At 47.0% G+C, this 19843-nt stretch overlaps 1 protein-coding gene across 3 annotated transcripts in view; it reads right to left on the bottom strand.

The window, feature by feature from the left end:
• ABCC2 (ATP binding cassette subfamily C member 2) overlaps window positions 1-19843 on the bottom strand; it is a 63697-nt gene that overhangs the window by 6825 nt on the left and 37029 nt on the right. For all 3 annotated transcript variants that reach the window (XM_042457818.1, XM_042457819.1, XM_042457822.1), the window contains 9 exons: window positions 18105-18272; window positions 16238-16424; window positions 8935-9061; window positions 8152-8275; window positions 7071-7290; window positions 5756-5910; window positions 3261-3416; window positions 2242-2441; window positions 453-579 (listed from right to left, as the gene is read on the bottom strand). In XM_042457818.1, coding sequence (XP_042313752.1) covers window positions 453-579; window positions 2242-2441; window positions 3261-3416; window positions 5756-5910; window positions 7071-7290; window positions 8152-8275; window positions 8935-9061; window positions 16238-16424; window positions 18105-18272 — 1464 coding nt within the window. The remainder of the gene's footprint in view (window positions 1-452; window positions 580-2241; window positions 2442-3260; window positions 3417-5755; window positions 5911-7070; window positions 7291-8151; window positions 8276-8934; window positions 9062-16237; window positions 16425-18104; window positions 18273-19843) is intronic.

The following is a 19843-nucleotide window of genomic DNA, read 5'->3' as shown; positions in this document are numbered from 1 at the left end:
AGAGAAACAAACAGCTAGCAATTGTGAAAGGTGGTCATGTTATTCATTTTTCCTAGAGACAACAGCTGCTTCCACTGTGCCTCAGTTGCATGTTTTCCTACATACTGTGCCAAAGGCAAATAAATGGCAATGCTGCTCTGTTCATTCATTCATTAACAGATTTTCTGCAATTAAGAAAAGATGTAGAAGAAGCAGGGAGAAAACATGGGAAGATTGCAATTGGCTTGTGGATCCCTTGTCATAAATTTGTACAAAGAAGATACACTGAATGCACATTAAGAGCTTTATCTGGCAACACCCCCCCCAGAAGCTTACAAGGGCTGAGAAAAGCAACTGACTAAAAATACACCCATAAATTAGAAACCATCATCCTAACGAGTATAGTCTATCTGTGCACATATCAAAGAAGCTCCAGACTGGCCACTTCTGTGACCAATTGTTGTGTCACTCACATTGAGAGCTGAAGAGATAGAAAGCCCCACAATGCCACTGTCCAAAGAATCTTTGGCAAAGACTGCCAATAATGCCGCAAAGAAAATCACCAGATTCCCCACAAATTCGAGCCGCACAGCCAGCCACCTGTAGAAAGGGAGGGGTAAGGTGAGTAATGCAATTTACAGCATGTTACATCCAGCCTATGCCATTTAGTGTGGGGGTATTAACTCCATAGGGTATACTTTCTAGACCTTGGAGAATGTTACTTTGAAAAAGTAATGATTTTTCGGTTACTTGTTAAATGCACCCTGGAGCACCATGTTAGCACTGCCATTAAAGGGCCCTTTATGCATTCCATTGCTTGTTACAATATTGTTCTTTGTTTGTTTTGGAGGAGATGAAGTGTTGCATTTACCTTAACAAGAGGCAACCAGAGAGTTTTATCTTCTTTTTTTAACACAAAGTTCCTGGTCTCCTACTCTGAGCAGCACAAGACCCTGTCTGCTACCATCAGCAATAGACCAGAGTGATACAATGCTCCAGAAAGACCATGGGTGAGCAAAGTGAAGAACATAGGCCATATGCAGCCTTCCATGGCCATTTTTGTGCCCTCCAGTGCTTCCCAGGGGTCATATATATATATATATATATATATATATATATATATATAGCTATTTTTTTCAATACCCCCCCCCCTTCAGAATGTCCCCAAAGCACTCTAGGGGTTATGGAGGACATTTCCACCATATCTGGAGGTCCCCAAGGCCTATCAAGTCAAAAACAATTTTAGCAATTTTTTCTAGCGTTTTTGCCCCAATGCTCCAAAATGTTTTTTTGGGGGGGCTTTCCACTACATCGTGTGGGCCTCCTGGGCCAATATAGGCCCACAAGAGGCCTTTTTGAAACTAAAAACTTGCTGGAAATGCTTCCATAGCTTCTAGAAATATTTCAGGGCCAAAAATATTTATATACTTACTAGCTTACTTATTTACAGAAATAAGTGTGGCCCTCCAAGTTTTCCTAGGGGGCGAATATGGCCTCCTAGCCCTCTACGGTTGCCCTCCCCTGCTCTGGTGTCATACATAGATGGCAGTGTACATGGTTCTGTTTTGCTCTAAGCAGTTTAGAACCTTTGTTTCGACGTTGAAAAAGAAGGAAAAGGCCTCTGGCGAGCTCATATTTAAGTAACTGCCAGCAACATCCCTTGTGGTTGCCATAATTGTCCACTTTTACCAGGGACAAAATGTGGAACAAATTCGAGACCAAACGGAAGGACAACTGCAGGACAAAACTCAGCCCAAAACATAGGACATTGAAGAAAAATGGTGGACCTTAAATGTCCTACATTTTGGGCTGAGTTTTGTCCTGCAGTTGTCCTACAGTTTGGTCTCGAACTTGTCCTACATTTTGTCCCAAGTAAAGACAGTAAGTTATTCATTTGCACAAAATAAGGGACACAACTGCATTTAACTATAGATAGAATGGCATTCCCACCCCCACCCCACCCCACCCCTTCAATCTCTTCTATTAGTTCTGGAGTAACTTCTTATTTTCACTTCAAAATCTTATGTTACTGACTCTGAAACAGTTGCTTGTTGAGCACCACTTCCTAATCCTCTAAATTATTCCAAAATCCAAGAGGGGAGGTGTGCTACTTTGAGATAACCTGGGTAAACCTGGCTGATAGAAAACTGCACTTTTCTTTCAATTTTGTAATACTATCAGCATTTTTTTTTTTAAAAGACCACTGGTTGATGTTACACTTTTTATACAATCCAGCTGGGCCTTTCCACATCTCAGCCTCACCTGTTAGAAACTATCCAAGAGTACACCGATTTCTGATTGATGTCCACAATCTTCTCATTGTGCTGCAGGAAGCGTTCCTGGTGCCCATAGGCCCGGATGACAGAGAGACCTGATACTGTTTCACTGAAATGGGAATAGATGGGCGAACGGGTGACAGAGTCCAGGCGCCGCAACTGGCGGGAGGTACTCACATAGAATTGCTAGGAGCAAAAAGATAAGCCATTAAGATCTACAAACAGGACAGAGACAACCTAGCTGTACTGGGAAGATTTCTGTTGTTTTCCTCATCCTTTCTATTAACACCCATACAAGTGACATAGCTCTATGACTTCCTATAGTTTCAAGAATAATTTTTGTTGACACAAGGATGATCTTACATCCTTTTGCCAGTCATTGCTTTTAAGACAATGGCCTGTTTAATTAGGGGGAAGAAAGTATGTTTTCAAAGTGGTTGCAAAAAACGCAATGCAGAGTTAAGAGGTCAAGACCTGTTGCATGCCAAAACAACTGTGTGGTTACACTACCCTCTCCACAAAATGTTACAACTCTTTAGATATTTTTAAAGTACCTTTGGGCCATTAGATTTAATCTTTTTTCATCTCTTCTTTAGAGGTTCTAATGCAGATTGGGATTTATCTAATTGTTGCCTCATTCCTATTTGGGAATGGTCTCAGGCCCCCTCATTCCAGCCTTGCATGGGGCCAAAGGGCAGGAAGAACCAGATGTTAGCTTCATGTACTGATGCACAAGATATTTGATCTGCTGTTCCTGATTTCATTGACCCAGGTCTTCAGTGTAAATGGAACAGAGCTCAGAAAAGCACTGTTTGGACTATAGCACCACCAACCGTGCTGACTGGGGGACATTGGGAGTTCTAGTGCGAAAAAGTAACATTTCCAAATTCTGAATGCACACAGGTAGATCTTTGAAGTGAAGCTCTGAGGATGAAGTAGATGTTCTGGATGCATACCACATGGCAGTAAGAGGAATCTCCACTACCAGAAGGAGCCCCAACTCACTTGAACAAAATAGTAGATGAGTCCCAGAGGCAACATGATGATGGCAAAATAAGGTGTAGCAATGCAGATGATCACAAGGGTACTGACAATTCCCAAGCAACAGTTCAGCCAGGAACGAAATGACATTGGAATGGTCTCATCAATAGTGAAGATGTCCTACAGGGAAGAAAGCAGAGGATTAAAACAGATCTGGTATAATAGTACTTGATCAGGAGGAGTCAGTTATGACCAAGGATGCTACAAGAAATAGCCATAGATAGAGGTCTCGCTTTCAGTTCTGCTTTGTTCATTAAACTGGGGTTACTCTCAGCAGCACTAGCTAGCACACCAATGAATTGGCAGCTACATTTCAGCATCTGCAAGGTGAACAATACTGGCAGCTACATTTCAACATCTGGAAGGTCATATGATTCCCACCTCTGTCTTATACAATGATTTTGTGTGTGAAGTTCCTTTGGTGCAACAGTAGACGCATCTCACTATTCTTCCTTGTGTTATAAAAACAACCATTTGCTTTCTTCACTCAGTTCATATACCTGCTTTAAGTATAGAAATATTATAGGCCTTTGCACACTAATACATAACACCATCGTCCACTAAAGAATATTAACAACAGAATGTTCTAAACCGTCACTTTGGATGCAGTGCACTCTTTTTTGAGCAACTGAAGAAGGCCGAAGCTGAAACATACACACACACACACACACACACACACACACTGCTCGAGTCCCTTTGATTGAGTCTAATCATCAGGTGCGTGGTCTTCTGCTGTTTCTACTGCCTTCCATATTTCCTAGCATCATTATGTTTTCTAACAATTCATTTTTCCTGATGATGTGGCCAAAGTACAACAACCTCAATTTAGTCTTCTTGACTTTCAGAAAGAGTTCAGCCTTGACCTGTCCTAAAACCCATTTGTTTGTCCTCTTGGCCATCCATGGTATTCTCGGTACTTTTTTCCAGCACCACATCTCAAATGAGTTGATATTTAATATTTATACAATATTTAAACATTGTACAAATATTACTATCTATTTAGTTACTGTAGTTTACAATGGGTGTATTGTAACTATTAAATCTTATATCTAATATATACACACACAATATCTAATGGATTATAATATTATAAGTATCCACCGTTATAACTAAAGAATAAGTAAAGGAACAACTGACAGCAAATAAGTGAGATGGGATGGTGAGTGGGATCCAAGAGAGTGACAGGGCAAGAACACCAGTTGATCAAATCAGTCAGAAGTTGGAGCTGACAGTGATAGTGGATCAATCAAGTTATTGAAACAATACAGTAGTTGCAAGCAGGATCAGGGAAGAGAAATAAAAGGCAGCTGGTCAGTAAACATGAGAGAAGTTCTGGAATGACTCTTATCCTGATTCTAGAAAGATCTGCAAGCAGCTCATCATGATCACAGACTTTATAAAATACTATTGACAATAGCATACATTCCTCTTTTCCCAACATGCTCTTACGGCTTTATCAAACGGGGTTTTTCCAGCTCAGATCCAGGGCAAGTGCAAATCGAGCAATGCGAATTCATGTTATAATGTGAGTGTATTTTCACACTAGATTGCTTTTAATGGGAGCTCCTTGCGTGGCGCTTCTGCGGTGTTCCTGGACCGAACCTTTACTGGCTCCTCATTTTGGGGAGTTCGCTGGATAAGTGAGTTGACAGAATTCGCATTGAGGCTCAATTCAAATTCACTGCGTATTGTTCTGGTGTGGAATGCCACTTTGCTTGTGCTCTGGAACCCCACCACAAAAACCCCGGGTTGCAAATTTCCCATGATGTGGCACTGCAATTTCCCCCCATTTCCTTCCGCTGATCCTTTCCGTTTTCAAGTGAAAGAGGCAGGTGAAAGGGGGCAGGATGAAATTGCAGTTGTTGCTGTGTGCCTTCAAGTCATTTGCAACTAACAGTAACCTTAAGGCAAACTTCTCATGCGGTTTTTTTGAAAAGGCAACCGGGGGTGGGGAGCGATCCCCTCCGTTAGCGCTGAGATAAAGCATGTTTCACGTTATAACGTAATCCAGTTTTTAATCTAGCCGCTTCACCCTGGATGCGTAAAAGGTCGCGACCTTTTCAGAGCCCCACTGAGCATGCGCAAGGCTACCGATTCAAATTGTTCAATCCGCATGGTATGGTCTGGTGTGGTAATACAATATGCACTCACTCCACTTTGTGTGAATCCGCATCGTGTGATTCGAACTGACTCCGTAACCCCTCGATTCGGAAGGACAACCAGGTGTGAAAACACATTCACATTATAACGTGAATCCGCATCACTCAATTCACAGTCGCCCTGGATCTGAGCTGGTAAAACCCCCGTTTGATAAACGCCTTAGTTGTTTATTGTCTAAGGTGTTGGCCCATTCCTCCTAATCAAATCCCTGGCACAGTCCAAAGTTTCATGTTCACACTTGGGAGCAATTTTTTTTTTAAAGCTTGCCCCATCAAGTTTCAAAAAGGATGATCTCAGACCTTGGCAAACCTGTTTATGATGCGGCCAGTTGGTGTTGTGTCAAAGAAACTCATGGGTACATGAAGGATGTTATTCAGCAAATGCTTGTGCAGGACCCGCGAAGCTCGGACAGCACCGTGGGCAGCAAGGATTGATGCAGCCAACAAGAAAAGAGCTGAAAGAAAAAAAATATCTTGAGGCCAGAGCAGATGGGCAAGAAAAAGCAGCTCAATCCTGCTTTTTCCAAAAGTGGGTTGAAACCTCACTGCCCACATAGCCTGTTCCCAAGACAGGTGGAATACACAAGGTTCAACTACATGGTGCAGCATCAAGCTGTGCTGCTGAGTATTTTTTGTTGCCTACCCACCATGCATGAACACACCACCTGCAACCTCCAAGTACCTCCCATGTCCACCCATATGTCATCCCACTGCATGGCCATCCCTTTGTTTGGCCACACAATCACACATGCGATACTCCACTGGTACAGGGCATCAGTGTGCAAGTGATACATTGGCAAACCACAATCATGGAGGCCACCCATACATGTCCCCTTCACCCTATTCCCCTCTGTTGGATTGCCTGGTTTGTTGTACTTCCACATTTCTATTTTGCCACAGCCCCACACTGATGCCAGGATGTTTAAATGCAGGTGCAAAGATGTGTATTTTCTGCAGTGAGCTGGAGTATTCTGGCTTCTTTTTGCTCCAGTTTTTAGCCCCGGAGTGCAGCTTTGTTCTGGTTTCCAGATGTTTTGAAGGTGTGCCTCATATAAGCACGTTGCTTTTAAGGCAGCTGGAAGCCACTTTATTTTGCCCTTCTGTTTCACTCCTTGATGAAGGCTTGATGCAGAGGGGCATGCTAGTAGAAGTAGGTCTGGGCCATTTCGTGCTCAAGGCCTTGGATGAGTAAAAGGTAGATTCAGATCTATTGACAGATCTTTGGGTGATTTACAGAAGATGAGCTAGCATTTCTGATTCCCAGTCGTTTTAACAATAACAGCAACAATTTTCCTTCTCTCCCAGTGAGTCCCTACCTCTTCCAAAATCATGCTGTTGAAATGAGGAAAGATTGAGGCTAAGCAAGAATGGATTTTGGTGTGAACGCAGTTCTCTGTACTTAGAGATCTTGGGCTCTAAATTCCTTAATTCTATGTGTACATGATAAATGATTTGGAGCTTGGAAAAGTTACTGTTTGGACTGCAACACCCAGAATTCCTGAGTTGTAGCCTTAAAAAAATCCTAAACTCTGAAACAGGAGTTGGATCTGGTCTAAACAACTGCTGACATTGGCTGTGAGCCACTGCCCCCCAATTCCATTTTTCAGAGACTTACCCTGTCCTGTGCCCAGTGCCCCATAGACTCCAATACGCATGTCACGTTCAGCAGTTGGATAAGTCATGTTCTGGTATTTTACAGCATCATTTGTCCATTCACTGAGCCACAAACTGGAGCCAACATTGGCTGCAGCTTGAGCTACATAGGCTATGAAGATCCATGTTGTGAGGCTACAACCAACTGCACGCAAGTACCGCATATACATTATGAACTTCACCTGCAAGACAGAAAGTTGTTATCAGCAGCACATGGCAAAACTGCCCCTCCAGATTTTTACATTCCCACACATGTTATAGATGCACACATATGGAAATAAGCAGGACCAGTGAAGTACACCATGACAAAAAGATGAAGCTGCTCTTTGGAAGGCTGAGCATTAGATAATGACAAAAGGGAAATCTATGAAATACAAGTTAAAAATCAGATCACTGGGCTCAGGTGTTATCATACCTTTTCCATACGATTAATGAGCAACTTTGGCAGAGCCTGGGGCCAAATTTTCATCCCCAACACTCATCACAGGCCATACTGGGCCAAGAAATTATTAAAAATTGGAAGGGGGTCAAAATAAAAGGCTGCCCACTTATAGTTTTTGAGTCTGGGGGCTCTGTAAACCCCCCCCCCCCAGCAAAAATATGCAGTTGGGGAGAGTTTCAGAAATCCACCACCACCCTTCTCATGCATTTATTTTCTTCCCTGAGGGCACTGAATGGGTATAAGGACTGCAGAAACAACCTTGAGGACTGCATGCTGCTCATGGAGCACAATTTACCCATTTTTGATCTAATAGAAAGAACAGTCCTTCACTAACTCCAGTAAAAAGGTTTTCCTCTGGATCCCCCCATCTCTCTGACAAGGTTCCTAGCCCAAGGCATGGGCTTTAAGGTTTTAATGTACTGCACCTCCCATTGGCCTTAGCCAACACAGCCTATGGTAAGTGATGATGGGAGATGCAAGCCAATAGCATCTGACGATTGACTTGTTCCACATTCCTGTTACAACATCCATATCCATCTCTCTGGAACCATGGTGGTACTGAGCCCAGTTGTGAAGCATAAGTACATTTTTGGTCTCTCACCTTGCCTGTTTCCACAGCTTCTTTGTCAATTAGCTTTTGCCCCTTTTTCTCTGTCACTGACTCCTTCTCCTTCACCTTTTCTTGGAGGGTCTTCTTGAGAGATTTGTTACTCTGGGTACTGAGGCTAGTAAAGGAGAGTGATGATGAGAATTAGAGCTTCAAATCTATAGTCGTCCTCTCACTCTGCCACATCTGACATTTGAACTGACAAAATTATTTCTATGTTAGCCTAAGGACAAATCCTTTGCTTCTACCTCTCATTTAATTACCTTGTCTAGTATCAGCCAACTTGATTTTGCTCAGCTGAGCAGAAGTGGCTGAGATCAACAAAGCCACAAAGGTTTCTGGCATGAAGCTGAGGGGGCCAATGTAGGAGGTAGCACAGAACAAGGAGTGCTCAGAACTCTGCAGTATACTAGGTTGCAGAAAGGGCTGTGAGTTGAAACTATTCTGGGCCCTGGAAAACTTCTGTGTGTCAATATATGGACAGTGGGATGACAAACTGAGGTGTGGTTGGTTGCACTGCTAGCTGCTTGGAGAAAAGGTTGCAAGAGATGCCATAGAAAAAATGTATACTAGCAGGAGTCTTGTTTCACAGCCAAATTTTAACCTAATTCTAGCTGACCCAACACCATGATTTGGCTGAGAAGACTTAGAAATATTCCTAAAGAAAGAAACAAGTAAAGGAATGGGAGATACAAAAAGGGTCAGGACTGAAATAGGATAGAAAGAACAGAGAGTTAAATAGGATAAAGTGGTTGAAAGTCCATGGAAGGCACTGACCTGCGGCTGAAGTTTTTTTGATGGACACTAGCCTCACTCTTCTGGGTCATGGTCACGACATCAGCTGGGACTTCTTCAGCTCCAGGTTCATGATCCCCATCCAATTCCAGCTCTTCATTCATGCCCACTAAAAAGTGAAGCGGATGGAAGGATTGGACATCAAGATGAAGACAATAGCAGAGTGTGTTAATCTGCAAGCCACCGTATTAGATGGACCCTACCCCTGCTGAATCCCATAAGGACAGGTTGCTTACCTGTAACGGTATTTCTTCGAGTGGTCATCTGCGAATACATACAAATGGGTTTCACTGCTCCTGCGCAGTGCTGCTCGGAACCTACTGGAATCACTGGGCAGAGTTAACTCTGCAACATATTGAAACTTTTTGGCGGTAACTCCGCCCACCCGTTATAAGGCCCCTGCCTTCCCGCTCTTTTCCCCAGTTCCGCAATTTTTCCGCCAAGCAGGCGATGGAAAGAGCCAATAAGAGCAGGACACTGAGGGGACGGATGGGTGGGATTTGTATGTATTCGCAGATGACCACTCGAAGAAATACCGTTACAGGTAAGCAACCTGTCCTTCTTCTTCGTGGTCTCTGCGAATCATACAAATGGGTTTAGACTGACAAGCTAAGGTATACGGCGGAGGAAGTGTCCTGAAACCAAAGCTATGGTGAACCAAAGGTATATTTATTACAAATAAACACCTTGAACCATAATAGAGTCAGTCTTTTGTTCATGCACAGATCAAATAGCAATAACGTTGCTAAACCTGAGGAGGGAACAGAGGTCATGCAAGACCGATCCCATAGAACTTGTGCAAACCAACATTCAACAAATGTAAACAGTGTCAACTGTACAAGTGTAGTAAACACAAAACATCAGTAGTGCAATCAATGCAACCCTGAAACCAACACAGCCCTCCCGAAAGCTGCGTCTCGAATGGCCCTGGTGTCCAACCTATAGTGCTTAATAAAAGTCAGAGGTTGGGACCAGACAGCAGCCTTGCAGACATCCTCCAAAGGGATCCCCGACAGGAATGCAGAGGATGCTGCCATTGACCTTGTGGAATGGGACCGAACCCTGCCAGGGAGAGGCTTGCCCAACAGTTCATAGCAGAGGTGGATGGTACCAGCCACCCATTTGGACAACCTCTGCGCAGACACAGGCAACCCTTTCTTCGGTTCCGAGTAGCATTGGAAAAGTCTCTCGGACCGACTGGAGGCAGCAGTTCTGTCCAGGTAAAATGCCAGTGCTCTCCTGACATCAAGAGAGTGTAGGCGTCGCTCCTCATCCGACGTCGGGTTGGATGCGAGAGTGGGTAGCACAATGTCCTGGCACATGTGGAAAGCAGACACAACCTTCGGCAAGAAGGTGATGTCCGTACGGAGGACCACTTTGTCCTTGTGGAACCTCAGGAATGGCTGGTCCCTCCGTAAAGCACAGAGTTCGCCCGCACAGCGGGCAGAGGTGATGGCCACAAGAAAAGCGGTTTTTCAAGTCAATAGTCTCAAGTCCGCTGTGGCCATCGGTTCAAAGGGCTTGGATTGGAGGGCGGACAGTACAGACTCCAAGCTCCAAGCCGGCGTTGGTACCGACACAGGAGGATAAAGGTTGGCACAACCCTTCAGGAACCCCTTCACCAAGGGCTCTTTGAAGAAAGAAACCCTCCCCCCGAACTGGTATTTGGCACAAATGGCAGACAAACAGCATTTGATGGATGTAAGGGACAGCCCTCCATCCAAAAGTGCCATCAAAAACTCCAGCACCACTGGAGTGGACACCTGAGCAGGAGACAAGCCCTTCTGGTCAAGGAAGAGGCAAAATCTCTTCCATTTCAGGGCATAAGACCGCTGGGTGGAAGGTTTCCTCGCAGCCAGGATCACCGTCCTCACTGCCTCCGGCAGGGCAGTCAGGGCTGTATCCTCCAGGCTACCAGCGGCAGGCTCTCGATGTCGGGGTGGAGAATTCGTCCGTCCTGGATCGACAGCAGGTCCGGGCGAGGATCGAGACGGAGGAAGCATCTCCTGGAGAGGTGAAGAAGGGATGCGAACCACGGCTGTCTTGGCCACCACGGGGTGATCAGGATCGCATGCGAGCGGTCCGTTGTCATCTTGGACACCACTCTGATGATGAGAGGGAATGGAGGGAAGGCGTAGAGGAGCTCCCTCGTCCAGAGGAAAGCGAATGCGTCTCCGAGGGATCCGTCTAATCGCTTCCTGGAGCAGAACTGGGGACAGTGGCTGTTCCACCTGGTTGTGAAGAGGTCGATCCGGGGGGTTCTCCACTCGTGGCACACCGAAGGGGATCTGCTGAGGCGATCTGCCAGCTCGTTGTCCTCCCCGGGAAGGTGAATCGCCTGGAGGAGGACGTGCCTCTGGATGCACCAGTCCCAGATGCGGAGCGTGAGGTCGAGCAGGGTCCTGGATCTGGTACCACCTTGTTTGTTGATGTAGTACATCACGGTGGTGTTGTCCGTCCTCAAGAGGACCACTCTTCCTGAGACAGCGGACTCGAACGCCCTCAAAGCCTTTTCCACTGCGAGCATCTCCAAAGCGTTGATGTGGAGGAGCTTGTCTTGTGCGGACCACCTATCTTTGACGACAAGGTCGAGCAGGTGGGCGCCCCATCCCTCCAGGGACGCATCGGTTGTCAGAGTCAGTTGTGCCTGGGGCTGATGAAAAGGCATCCCGGTGCAGACGTTGGAGCTGTCTAGCCACTATCTGAGGGAAGCAGCCACCGGTCTCGGTACCGTGAGCCACTTTGAGGGAGGATCCTCCAACAGAGAGAAGACGGAGAGGAACCAGGATTGGAGAGGTCGAAGACAAAGTCTTGCCCAAGGGGTGACAAATGTCGTCGATGGCATGTGGCCCAGGGCGACTTGAACGTCTCTGGCCCTCACCCTTCTGTGGGAGATGCACGGCCTGAGGGACGTTGTCAGGGCCTGAAACCGATCCGGAGGGAGGAAAGCTAGGCAGTTTTCGGAGTCGAGGATGGCCCCGATGAACTTGGTCTGCCTGGTCGGTGTGAAGTGGGACTTTTCCCTGTTGACGACCAGCCCGAGGGAGTCCAAGAGGTGCAAGGCAAATGAGACTGCCTCCTGCAGCTCGCCTTGGGATTCGGCTGCAAACAGCCAGTCGTCCAGGTAGGGAAAGACCATAAAGCCCTTCTGATGCAGGTATGCCACCACCGGTGCCATGCACTTTGTGAAGACTCGTGGAGCCGTGGCCAAGCCGAAAGGAAGCACATTGTAGTGGTACGAGTCGGAGCCGACAGCGAAGGCGAGGGATCTCCGGTGGGACTCTCGGATCCCGATGTGGAAGTAGGCGTCCTTCAGGTCAACGGTCGCGAACCACAGGCCCTGGTGGAGCAGAGGCAGAATGGAAGCCAAAGTTACCATTCGAAAGCGACGGTAGTCAAGGAACAAGTTCAATTGTCTCAAGTCCAGGATGGGCCTGATGCCCCCATCCGACTTCGGTACCGTGAAGTACCTGGAGAAAAAGGCCCGAGGACATTGATCGGGCGGCAAAGGGGAGATTGCCCCTTTACCAAGCAAGGTGCGCACTTCGTCGAGAAGGGTGTCCGAGGGGGGAGTGGACATGACGGCTCCAGTTGGAGGGAGCTCTTGGAACTCGAGGGCATAACCCCTACGGACGATGTTGAGAACCCACGAGTCCGATGTTATAGAGGCCCAGGTGTTAACAAAAGGCCTCAAAATGTCCAAAAAGAAGAGGGGTGAAGGAGAGACGAAGCGCGCTGCGTTCCTTCAGGCTCTCTTCTTCCCCTGGTCGGTGTCCTGCCGGCGGGACTTGTGGTACCGAGGCGGAAAGTTGCAACGGCCAGAGGAGGAGGAAGACTGCGAGGGGAAGCAGTGTCTCTGGGAGCCTGCTGCTGGGACTGCCGATCCCGGGGGAAGGTCCCCTGTGACTGACCTTGCGGCTGCCACGGGTGCTGACGCTTCCAGTACGGAGAAGCCGGTGCTGAGGACATGCCGTGTTTCTTCGCCGCCGCCTTCATCCTGAACTTGCAGTTCAGGCGGTCGTCGGTCTCGGCGTGGAAGAGCCCGGTCCCGTCGAGCGGCATGTCCTCGATGGCCGCCCTGACCGTAGGGTTGAGGTCGGAGGCCCTCAGCCAGGCGTGGCGTCGAAGTGCCATGGATGCTGACATGGCCCTCCCTGAACAGTCCGCCACATTCCTGGAAGTGGTGATGAGCCAGCTTCCAATAGAATGGGCTTCGTTCCTGATCTCCACCAGCTGCCTCTGGATGTCATCTGGGACGTCCGGAACGAGGGGGGAGATCCGTTCCATGAGGGTCTGGATGTAGGCCCCCATGCAGGTGGTGTAGTTGGCAGCCTTGACGCCAAGAGCCGACGCCAAGTAGGCCTTCTTGGCCACTCCGTCCACCTTCTTCGCCTCCCGGTCGACAGGGGAGGTGGCCTGCTTCGGAACGAAGCTGTGTTAGGCTCCCTCGACGATGGCAGAGTTCGGCCTCGGGTGGTCAGCCAGCCAAGGGCAACTCGCCGGGGCGACCCTATAGAGGGACTCCACCTTGCGGGAGGGCGCCAACAGGGTGGCCGGAGAGTCCCAGGACCTCTTCACAATGGTCTGGAGAGAAGGAAGGAGAGGCAGGCACGGCGGAGTGGGCACCCGTCCATGCACCCGACGCTCAACCGGGTCCTCGGCGTCATCTTCCGCGGAAGCGAGCTCGATGTCGAGGGCCCTCGCCATCTTGACGACGTGTTCGGTGAAGGACCGGACGTCGTCCGAAGGGGAAGACAGCTCAGGGTTGTGCATCCTCTGGGGAGAGGCTGGGTCCGAGAGAACATCCTCATCCGAGGGTGCCTCAGAAGGAAGCAGCGGCTCGGAGTCCAGGTCGGAGGAGAGAGGGTCCGTCACTCGAACCTGGGATCTCGGGCGGGTTGGAGCAAGGTCAGCTGAAGACCGGGAGCGTCTGTGAGATGGAGACGGCGACCTCTCATAGACCGATACCATCGGGACCGATCTGGACGGGGTGGCCCGGTCTACGGGACGGGGGTTCAGTCTGGTGAACTCCCTCAAGGCTCTGTCCTCCGAAACCGACACGTAGTACCGGCGCGACTGCGTGTCGAAAAAGAGGTCGGGGACGTCCTGGCCGTGGGGCTGGTCTTCCTCGTCGTCGGTTGCCGGGTGGGAAGACCGGAAGGGGAGCGCTTCTTCTCCTTCGCCTCCGGTGGATCGGTGGCGGGCCGCTCCTTGGAGGGCTTGGATTTCTTAGGGGCAGGATCATGACCGGACTTGTCGTGGTGCCTCTTCTTTCCAGACTTGGGAAGCTCCTCCGTTGGGAAGAACAGGTTGTCCGGGAGGTCCAAGAGGACAGCAGCCGCTGTCGACGACGAAGGCCTTGGGGACTTCGACCCCTCCACAGGGCCAGCCAGGTCCTTAGGCTTCGCATGGCGCGATTCCTTGGATGCCTTGGAGGATGAAGGCGATACAAGGTGGACCTCCGGCTCGGTGGCCTTCCTCGGACGCGAGCCCTCCGATCCCTTATTCGGTTTGGAGGTCGGCCCGGTACCCTCAGTCCCCGACGACTTGTGGGGGCGCTTGGAGGGTTTGTCGGTGGCACTGGGCGGTTTGGAGCCACGGGCCACATCGGAGGTGGTGGAAGGGGTCCCGGCCGGGACACACACCACGCTGGGAACGGCGGCTCTCCCAGTTCCAACGCTGGACACACTGGCCCGAGAAGATGAGGCGGGGGGCGCCGAAGGTGGGACAGAAGACGACCGCGAACCTCCCTCTTGCACCTTTCCCAGGGCGATCGCCGAAGTGAGCCGGGACTCACGGTTTTTCCGGGCCTGGGAGGAGAGGGATCTGCAGAGCAGGCAGGCCTTGGTGTCGTGGTCCTTGCCCAGGCACAGCGGGCAGGAGGAGTGCGGGTCCTGGACGGGCACCTTGCCCCCGCAAATGTCGCACTCTTTGAAAGGTGCAGGCATTTCCGAAGTCGTCAAAGCCAGAGGAGAATCCGAAAACGAGGTCAACAGTCCGAAAGTCCGAAGTTACCAGGGGCGGGAGACAAAGAATGGTCAAGATACAGTCCGAGGTCAAAAAGCGAAAGTGATTCCAAGCAAGCAAAGCAAGCGAAAGTTCCCTGAAGCAGCTAGCGCAGCGGAAAAAAGGAACTGGGGAAAAGAGCGGGAAGGCAGGGGCCTTATAACGGGTGGGCGGAGTTACCGCCAAAAAGTTTCAATATGTTGCAGAGTTAACTCTGCCCAGTGATTCCAGTAGGTTCCGAGCAGCACTGCGCAGGCGCAGTGAAACCCATTTGTATGATTCACAGAGACCACGAAGAAGAAATTTATTTCTTATTTATTTTACTCTTTTTATATCCCACCTTTTCTTCAATATTGGGATTCAAGACATCATAGAGAATAAAATGCAAGTGGCTCTTTGCTATTAAGAATAATATCTAGAAACACGGGTGTTTTAATTCACATTTAACTGCACCACTTTACTGGACACACTGCTGAACAAGATGCATACTGAAAGGGCACTGAACCTTGCTCAACCTCCCTTGATTACATACAGTCATAGAATCATAGAATCATAGAATCGTAGAGTTGGAAGAGACCACAAGGGCCATCCAGCCCAACCCCCTGCCATGCAGGAAATCCAAATCAAAGCATCCCTGACAGATGGCCATCCAGCTTCTGTTTAAAGACCTCCAAGGAAGGAGACTCTATCATCCTCCGAGGGAGTGCATTCCACTGCCGAACAGCCCTTACTGTCAGGAAGTTCCTCCTAATGTTCAGGTGGAATCTTTTTTCCTGTAACTTGCACCCATTGTTCCGGGTCCTGTTCTCTGGAGCAGCAGAAAACAAGCTTGCTCCCTCTTCAACATGACATCCTTTCAAATATTTAAACAGGGCTATCATATCACCTCTTAACCTTCTTTTCTCCAGGCTAAACATCCCCAGCTCCCTAAGCCGTTCCTCATAGGGCATGGTTTCCAGACCACCATTTTTGTCGCCTTCCTTTGGACACGCTCCAGTTTCTCAATGTCCTTTCTGAATTGTGGCACCCAGAACTGGACACAATATTCTAAGTGGGGCCTGACCAAAGAAGAATACAGTGGCACTATTACTTCTCTTGATCTAGACACTATACTTTTATTGATGCAGCCTAAAATTGCATTGGCCTTTTTAGCTGCCGCATCACACTGTTCACTCATGTTCAACTTGTGGTCTATTTGAATTCCTAGATCCCTTTCACATGTAGTTTCATTCAGCCAGGTGTCCCCCATCCTATATCTGTACAATGTCATGCCACTAACCTGTGGCTTCCTCTTCAGGCTTGTCTTCCTGCTGTCTCCCATATGTGTTGAGCAGCTGAGCAAACTCTCCGCCATTAGCCAACAATGTACTATAAGAACCCTTTTCAGAGACAGCTCCATCCACCAGCATTACAATGTCATCCACTTGGGCCAGGAAGCTTAGGCTGTGAGTCACCAGGATTCGTGTCTGTAGCAAAAATCATCACAATAAAGATGGCATCCTTCATGATACTATCTCTGGGATTTATCATTAAATATATAGGGCCTCTACAGAGCCTGCTCCACCTGCTCAGTGATCCTTTATACAGGACCAACTTTATTAAGTCAACCAATTATTCTAAATCCTTCTATCATACACTCTGAAAACAAATATTGTTTCCCTTCCCACATCAGAAGACAGATATTAGAACTCCATTCCCATCGTCACCAACAGACTTAATTTCTGTGCAAGAAACTTCCAAATCCTGTTCTCCATATTCTTCCAAACAAATATTTGGAGGCTAATTGGAGGACGTTACCCAGTTCTATCTCAACTATACAGTTACCTTTCATTTCTAACCTGAAACTCCTGGATTCCTGAGATCAGAATACCTTAAGTGAGATCTACTCCTGTATGTGCACAGGCATAAATATCCTAAAAATATGCTAAACTAAACAGGGTTAGTACTCAGAGATACTTCCTCTTAAGGAGGGTTTTCCAGTATATTCTTTATTCATCTTGGGATGTGCAGAGAAAATCTGGCTTTGTAAGAAGACATTTGGAAAACTGGTAAATCAAATGTTAAACAGTACAGCTGTCCTGCACCAGAAAGCTCTTTGGGCCTTGTCTTACAGGAAATAGTGTCTCTCTTGGTTGCAATTCTAGTCTCAAAAGAGTCAACTAACCTCCTAGTTTGCATACTATCAGCTGAACCACCTATTAACTGATTGCATAGAAACAGAACTGGACTGGAAATCCATTGGATGTTATTGTTATAAATACATATTTTCAGCCATTTAATATTGTTCCCACTGCTGTGATTCTGTATTTCATATTTAATATATTTTTCTATTACAATTGTGTTGCATATAGCTCTTGCATCTATTGCTTCTCTGTACTTGTTGTGTTTCAGTTAATTTGATATCCAGATTTAGAGACCTAGCTGATTCTCCAAGTGCACATGGGTGCACCAGAGTCCACAAAATTCTGGCAGCTAAGCCAGCCCATCATATCAAACAACGTACTTATCTTGCATCTCTCCAATCCCAAGGCTCCATTCAATCATCCTCTGGCCCTTTACCCCTTGGCAATCATCATGCTGCACCTAAACTGAAACCTATCTTGGCCTGGGTCAAAGATTTGGTTTTTGTGGGTCTTAACAGTTGATTAGCTCTTTGATTAGTCTTTTCCCCCACATGACACACTTTATTTGCTTGAACTTTAATCTTCTGTTAGCTATCTTGGCTGTATTAGATAACTTGGTCTATGTTTTGGAATACACCAAGAGGGTGCATCACAAAGCAGAAACAAACAAAAATCATAATGGTACAGAAAATTAGATGGGTTTTTTTCTTCAATAAGTATAATTCTTAGTCTCAGTGTGTTTTGATTCCTAAACTCTTAACCAGGAGACAGATGAAGCTGATACCTATAGAAAATTAGCTTTGAAGGGAGCCACAGACTATCACAGACATCAACAGCTCCATTTGGAGTTAGTTTTCTAGTATTTGAATCAATAGGATTAAGTTTTCTTCAGTGCCTGACTTTTTGTATGGTCTTCTTTTGGGGAAAAATGTTAGGGTATCTGTTCTGGTAGTGATATTAAATAAAACAATCCCTCCATCTATATTCCACAAGAGAAGGTCAATAGGAAAGGCGGGGGCTTACCTTATCTCGCAGCAGCCCATCAGGCCCCAGGACTTTGTCAAAAATGTGCCGGCCAACATGGGAATCCACAGCCGAGAGAGGATCATCCAACACATAGATGTCTGCATTGTTGTATACAGCTCTAGCCAGGCTGACACGTTGCTTTTGACCACCACTCAAGTTAATGCCCTGCAGAAGAAGAGAGCCATGCTCAGCTCTACTGGCCTTGTCTTGGAAGACAGCCCACTATTCAGAACAGGAACAATGATCCCATCTGCTCCACTAGTACATGCTTGCTTTTCAAATTTAGGGGGCATTCCCACTTGGCACGATTCTGATTCGGATTATGTTCCGAGAATAATTTGAATTTTTTCCATAGTTTCCATTACGAAAAGGGGCAAATTACCTCGATTCATTTAGACCCTGTTTTTGTTCCCATTTATTTTAAATTGCTGTATTTTAAAGCAGATTAATTTGCTCCCCGTTCCCATTTGTGTCTGCAAGCTGTCAATCAAGCGTGTAGGCTTCAGACATCACAAGTCTTGGGTTTTTTGTTTTGTTTTGTTTTTGGGCAGCCAATGAAAATCGGCTGCATCCAAGACTCTTCTGTTGTGTCTCCCCATCCGAGGCTCTTCTGTGTCTCCCCATATTAACTGCCATAACTCAGTGCTAGGGAATCCTGGGAATGGTAGTTTATTATGGCACCAGCACTCTCTGGCAGAGGAGGATAAATGTCTCACAAACACAACAGTTCCCATAATTCCTTAGTACTGAGCCAGGGCAGGTTAAGGGGTCTCAAACTGTATTATTTCTACAGTGGGTTTTGAACTACAGATGCGGTTTTTTTCATAAATTAAAAAAGTTGTTACTTTATAATTTACTTTAGAAATATATATATATATACACACACAGAAACACACACACACACATATACATTCATATGCGTATATATCTGCGAGGAAGCCACAACGGTCGCGGGTTCTTCTTGTGGCGCTTTTGTGATGCCACAAGGTGCCAATGGCGCAGTTGCGGTGCCACAAAGGTGCCGGGACGTGCGGACGCTATGCGTCCGTTGCGTCAAAATGACGACGCCCGTGTGTACAGGGCTCCCCCATTTTGACGCCCCCGTCACGTGCTAGGGGTGAGGCCGGTATGGACGCTACATCCTTGGCCAACCCCTAGCATGTGACGGGAGCAGCACAAAGGCCCATTTAAATCAGGCCAAAGTTTGATATTTTTCTTTCCGGATAATATAGTTGTATGTTGGCACAGGAAGGGAGCTAGTAACCATTCCTATGGGGTAGGCATGTCTGTGGACATTTTTGCATAGCTGAACTATTACTGAAAGCCAGGTCCTTACCATAAGCCAGTGTGATGTGCTTGTCTCAGATAGAAGATGTTAGGAGGTGGCAAGAAGGTAGAGTGAAGTACAGAAATTTGTGCCATGAAGTTTGCTCATAAGTTGCACAGAGTTGAAGACCATCCTGTTCAGAGAAGTGTTCCCAGGCACTGAGTGACTATTATTTGCTATGTGACATTTTTAATTTGTTGCCTGTTTTATTGAACCCTTTCCTGTATTGTTATGTATTATTTATATGTATTATGCTACTATTTCTTAGATTGTACATCATGGGCAGGTTTATTTGTATCTATTTTATTGTTTGTATGTACAGCGCTGTGCAAGTCTATAGCACTACATAAATAAAGCATAATAATAATAATAATAATAATAATAATAATAATAATAATAATAATAATAA

Source organism: Sceloporus undulatus, chromosome 3 (assembly GCF_019175285.1).
Source record: "Sceloporus undulatus isolate JIND9_A2432 ecotype Alabama chromosome 3, SceUnd_v1.1, whole genome shotgun sequence".
Taxonomy (NCBI): Eukaryota; Metazoa; Chordata; class Lepidosauria; order Squamata; family Phrynosomatidae; genus Sceloporus; species Sceloporus undulatus.
The sequence above is the reverse complement of the archived record's forward strand: the minus strand, read 5'-3'. Positions and strand labels throughout refer to the sequence as shown.